The sequence below is a fragment of the Chinchilla lanigera genome, unplaced genomic scaffold, assembly GCF_000276665.1.
Source record: "Chinchilla lanigera isolate Chin_1 unplaced genomic scaffold, ChiLan1.0 scaffold00043, whole genome shotgun sequence".
Lineage (NCBI taxonomy): Eukaryota > Metazoa > Chordata > Mammalia > Rodentia > Chinchillidae > Chinchilla > Chinchilla lanigera.
Window position 1 is genome coordinate 9147828 of NW_004955444.1, and position 6000 is coordinate 9153827.

The window sequence follows — 6000 nt, forward strand, 5'->3', positions numbered from 1 at the left end:
TAAAATCTTCTTCCCTTCATTTTCAGATTGCTCACTGCTAGTGTATAGAAATTGAATTGTTTTATGTACTGTTCCAGTATCTTCCAACCTTGCTGACTTATTCTATCTAATAGTGTTTTAATATGTGTGGATTCCAGTGAATTTTCAGTATACATGGGTTACCCATAAATAAAAATAGTTTCCACTTCTTCATGTACAACCTTATTTGCCTTCTGCTGCATTTTCTTGCTGAATTACCCCGATTAGAACCTCTAAACTGGTGTTGACTAGAATAGCCTTATTTTGTTCTTGATCTTAGGGGTTCAGCGTCTGATCTTACCATGAACTATGATGTTAGCTGTGTGTTTCCTCAGGAAGAGAAATCACCTTTCTGTCCCTCGTTCGTTTATGTTTGTGTGTGTGTGCTGGGATGGTTTTGGGGGGGAGTTGCTTTTTTGTTTGTTTTGCTTTCGCGGATTTGGGGAGCAAACTCTGCACATAGGACAAGTGGTCTGCCACTGAGCTACTCTCCTAGCCCTGTTAATGTTTTTATCACGAAGAGATAATCGATTTTGTCAGTTTTTGTCTGCGTCTGTTGAAATGGTCTTGTGGGTTTGTTCTCTTTCTGTTGGTATCATAGATGACATTTATTGTTTTACAGGTAACTGACATTGCTTTCTTGAACTAAACCCCACTTGGTCATGGTGTGTAGCTGTTTTTATGTTTCTAGGTTTGGCTTGCTTGGATTCTGTTGAGGATTTTTATGTGTGTATTAAAGGATATTGTGTGTGTTTTCTATTGCAATGTCCTAGTCTGGTTTGGATATCAAGGTGATACTGGCCTCATAGAATGACCTAGAGCAGTGACAGTTAACCTTTGTTAGCTTTCAGCGGTAGCAAACAGCCCACTGCAACACACATCCCATAGGTTTGCCACCACTGATCTAAGGTATATTTCCTCCTTTTCTATTTTTTGGAAGAATTCTTTTTTTGTTGTTGGTTTTGGTTTTGGTTTTGATATTTTTTTCCGGTACCGAGAATCGAACTCACAACCTTGCACTTGCCAGGCAGGCGCTGTGCCATGGAGCTAAATCCCCAGCCCCTGGAAGAATTCTTGAAGGCATTATTTTATAGGGTTTTGTATAAAGATTTATTCTAAGGTTTATTATAAGGTATCTGATATTTTAAGTTAATATATGTGTTTTTAAAAAGTTTTAATTATTTGTTATGTAGAAATGCCATTGATTTTCTTTAAGATACGTTCTCATATTAAGGAACCTTCTTAATTTGTTCTAAAGTTTATGCTCAAGTGTACAATCATATCATCTCCCAAGTACTATACCTTTTCTTTCCTGTGCTGTACTACACTATTAGCTAGGACCACACCATAATACCTGAAGAAATGGGATCTCCATGTCTTGTTTGTCGTATAAAGGAGAGACCTTTCACTGTTTCACCTTAAGACTGTTCTGGGCCTAGGGGATGTGGTGCCGTGTTGGAGTGCTTGCCCTGGCCATGTGAAAGGTCCTGGGTTCAATCCCCTGTACCAGCCCTGCACCAACCAAAAGAAACGGGTTTTGTAGATGCCTTTTATTCTGTGACAGAAGTTCTCTTTTATGCTTCATTTACTGTAAATTTTCGTCATAACTGGATTACATTTTTCTCCCCCAGTTTGGAGATGGAGCCCAGAGCCTCACACATGCTAGGCAAGCACTCTGCCTCCCCAGTACTTTTTTTTTGTCTTAAAGACTGTCTTTCAATTGCCCATGCTGACCTCAAATACACCTGTGACCCCAGCACTCTGGGACACGGAGGCAGGAGCACTACAGGTGTGAGCCCAGCCTGGGCACTTAGCGGGACCCTGTCTCAAAAATAATAAAAGGACTCGGGATACAGCTCACCATGCAGGCCCTGGTTTTTAAATACTTTCTTAGGATCTGTGCGTCTGTGTTATGTAGAGCACCGGCCCGTCATTAGCCTTTTTGTGTGTGTGATACCGCTCGGGTTTTGCTGTCAGCGTTATGCTGGCCTCACAGATGTGTCCTTCGTGCAGTATCAGCATCATTGCTGCTTTAAATGTTCGGAAGAATTTGACAGGGAAGCCATTCGTGTTCTTTAAAAAACATAAGATTGCTAAGATTTTTTAATTAGCTGCTAGTAAATTGTGTTTTTTCAAGGAATTTTTCTATTTTGTATAAATTTATGAATATATTGACCTGAAATTACTCCTATTACCCCGTTACTAATGCCTGTAGATCAGTAGTGATTTCAGCTTTCGTTTCCTATGTTAGTAACTTAGGCTCGTCCTCTTGTTTCTTCATCAGCCAGAACCAGATTTGAGGGATGGCACGTAGCTCGGGGGTGTACGGTCTCCCTGGCACTTGTGAAGGCCTAGGTTTAATCCCAACACTGCAAAAACAAACAAAAAACCTAATATTTGTCTTTTTTGTTGTTGATTTTATTAGTTATATCTTTTCTGTAGCATTGATTTTTATCCTTTCCCTTTCTCTGGATTTAATCTGCTAGGGTTTTGTTCTGTTTTTTGTCTTTTTGAGACAGGGTTTTGCTATGCAGTTCAGGCTGGCCTTGAGCTCACTTTGTAGCCCAGGATGGCCTCAAACTCACAGCAGATCCTTCCTCCCCAGCCTCCCGAGGGCTGGGATTACCATGCCCAGCTAGTTTGCTGTTTTGTTATTTATCTTGGAGATGATCTTTAGACCCTCGATAGGCCTTGAAATCAGATTTTTAGCTCCCTGTCAGTGTGAGACTTACGATTCTGTTTAACTTTGAGGCTTTGTAGGAACTGTCTTCCGTGTGATTTCTGTCTTCTTTGGTGCATACGTGGTTTAATATTGGCAAACACGTTGAGGAAGAAACGCATACAGAATGTGGGTTTCTTTTCCGCCAAGCCCTCTCTCACTGGGATTCTGCTGCGTCTCGGCCACTTGCTCTGCCTGAACTCGGCCCCAGGCTGCCGCTCTGCTGTGCTCTCAGTTTCTGAATCTGCGAGTGGGGCATCGAGTGCTGGGACTGCCTCAAGAAAGGAGGCGCTAATGCCGTCACTCACCTTGGTTCATGTCCTTCCCTTCTAGAGCCTTGACACATCAGGTCCTGGGTGCCATCTTGTTTTCCAGAGCCATGAAACACCCGTTTTTGTGTTCAACGTGTATGGCCATTTTTGGAGAGAGGGCTAGTCAGACATGAGTTACTATACACCGGCTTTTCAGAGGAGGCCACAAGCCAGGCACCGTGACACACCTCCATACTCTGAGCATGGAGGGATGTGAGACAGGAGGAGCGCAAGTTCAAATCCCATCTGGGCAACTTACCGTGACCCTGTCTCAAAATTTAAAAAACAGAAAGGACTGGACATGTCCTCACTCCGTGGTGGAGCACCCCTGGGTTTAATTGCCTGGAACTACAAGAAAAAGCCGTGATAACTCTGAAACATCTTCTCAAGTTGCATTCTGTTTAATTTGTTGTAAAGAAGTGTCCCCATCCAAAGACTTTGAGGTTCCATGAGAAAAGATTCCTATTTCTACTAAAACTACTCTTACGATTTTTAAATTCTTGGGGCTTTGTTGTTTTTTGTGTTTGTTGGTTGGTTGGTTTGTAGATAGCACTACACTGTGAAGCCTAGGCAAGCCTCGAAATTGAAGTGATCTTCCTGCGTCAGTCTCCTGAGTGCTGGAATTACAAGCGTGCGCCACTGTGCCCAGCCAATTCTTGTAATTTTTAAAAATAATTTTCTGTCACTTTTTTCCACTTTCAGTGGTATTTGCTGTTTTCAGTTCATCCTGTTCAACGTTAACCAGGTTTTGTGATTGATTAAATCTGAGTAGATTTAATGAGTTTTACTTGAGTGTCTACCGGACTTTCAGTTTTTTTTTTCTGAAGGCCAGGCCTGGTGGCTCACACCTGTAATCCCAGCACTTGAGAGGCTGAGGCAGGAAGATTGCTGTGAGTTCGAGGCCAGCCTGGGCTATATCTTGAATTCAAGGCCAGCCTGCACTACACAGCGAGACCCTGTATCAAGCCAAAAAAAAATGTTTTCCTTTTTTTTCAGGCTTCTGTTTTTCTTTGGTACCAGGAATTGAACTCAGAACCTTGCACTTGCCAGGCAGGTGTTTATGCCACTGAGCTATATTCCCAGCCCCAAAAATTGTTTTCTTAAGGTACCTTTATGTACAAAAGTTATTATCTGCATTTACTTAAGAGAGTAACACTGATAATTTTCTCTTTTCAGAAAACGGTGTGAATGGAACAGTAACATCAAATGGAGCAGACTCTCCTCGTAATAGAAAAGAAAAATCTTCATAATGAATTATCAACTAGTTGATCAATGTCCCCAAAGAAATCTGCTTTTTACTATGTCTTTCAGCACTAGAGATTTTTCTGTTCTTGAAAATACAGTTTGTGCTCTTTGATTCTTGCTACTGTACTGTTTCATGCATTTTTTAAAAGGGCATTGGAGGGAGGGCGATTGCTGTGAATGAGGAAAGCACTCTAGCTTAGACTGAGCTACCCGCCTGCGGGATAGTCGAGGGCCACCACGTGTTGTATTTGTTTTTTAATCTTTGAACATTTTTCTAAGGATTTGGAGGGGTGAAAGATCTATTTGCAGATATCCCACATATCAGTGAAACAATTTCTTACACTCACCAATTTTTTATATTAGCAAGGTGACCTGTTCCAACAAGGTCACAATTTTTTAGTTCTCTTTCAGGGTAAAATGAAAATACTACAAAGTCAGATGTCAAACTTTAGTATGTTTTCAGTGTTCTCTATTTTAGGAATTTTTGTAGCCTTTACACCTGGAAAAAACAGTTTGTAAAATCACCAAAATAATTGTGTGCTTTATTTTATACATGGTGATTGTTAGTGGCAGTCCCCCTACATACTGATAGTTACAACCTGTGAAGATTTATTGCCATATATAGAAGATCAAAATACCTTGTTAACATAAAAGTACTTGTGGAGTAAAATCCTTCTTGTGCATTTTCAATACTTGTAAATTGGTCACAAAACATTTACTATGAAGAGGAAAATCCAAGTTAAATAGCCCTTTTTGATATGTTTATTAATAACGATTCTTACTGGGGGCTTGTCATAAGTTTGATACGCACAGCATCTTAGACATACCCTGCACACCCTTTTAAAAGACAATGCCTATTTGATTTATAAAAAGATGTCAGGTAATTATATTTGGAAAACTAATGCACTAACTTTAAAGAAATTGAAAATTCAGGTGGATAGTCTTACAAAAGACTGCTTTATGTTATAACTAGCTTTGGTCCCATCTTTAATTGAGAAACATTTATCTGTATAAAACATATTTTTGGATAAATATATATATATATTTGTATCTCTACAGAGAGGCTCTAAAAAACATTTGAGTAAAATATTTGGTTCCCTTTTCTACAGTTATCCTTTAAAACCCTTACAGATATGCTTGGTTTGTCTGTCTTTATAGGGTGTATAGTGCACCTTCGGTGTGCATGTCTTGTTCCCCATCTCTCACTTCTGTCACCAGCTGATAAATGTCGTGCCATTTTTAGTGTAAAAGTTGCAGATCTCTGAGGTCTGTAGTTTAAGTTGCCATGCTGCTAGAAAGTGTGCTTTCTCTTTCCAGCTGTTTACCTACTTCCTGGAAAAAGTAGTAGCTCTCTGTAGCATTTATGGAGTTTCAGTGGAACCAAATTTTTGCCATTAAAAACTGGCATTATATTGAACTATACATTGAGAAAAAAAATCAGAATAAAAATTTTTACTTTCACAAACTGCTTCCTGGATGAGTCCTTCTTTCTTAGTGTTTATGCAGTTTTTAGTGTATAATTTCATTAAAATGTCCCATTAGGAAAAGATTATTAATTCCATAGAATATTTATGAGGGCTCCTGAGGGAGAGTTGGTAACGGAATAAATTTGGGGACCATTGGATTAAGGTGTTTGTTAATTGGATGGGCTTGTCCTTAATATGCCATTATGCTTCGGTATACTCCAGAAATACTGTCAGTGGGGGA

General features: G+C 39.8%; 1 protein-coding gene across 1 annotated transcript in view; it reads left to right on the forward strand.

Annotated features, from left to right (window-relative positions):
* The window catches only part of Tram1 (translocation associated membrane protein 1), a 43053-nt gene extending 37295 nt beyond the window's left edge, over nucleotides 1-5758 (forward strand). The window contains 1 exon segment of the mRNA XM_005392105.2: nucleotides 4225-5758. Within this exon segment, the coding sequence (XP_005392162.1) occupies nucleotides 4225-4298 (74 nt within the window). The 3' untranslated portion in view covers nucleotides 4299-5758.
* The last annotated feature ends 242 nt before the right edge of the window (nucleotides 5759-6000 follow it).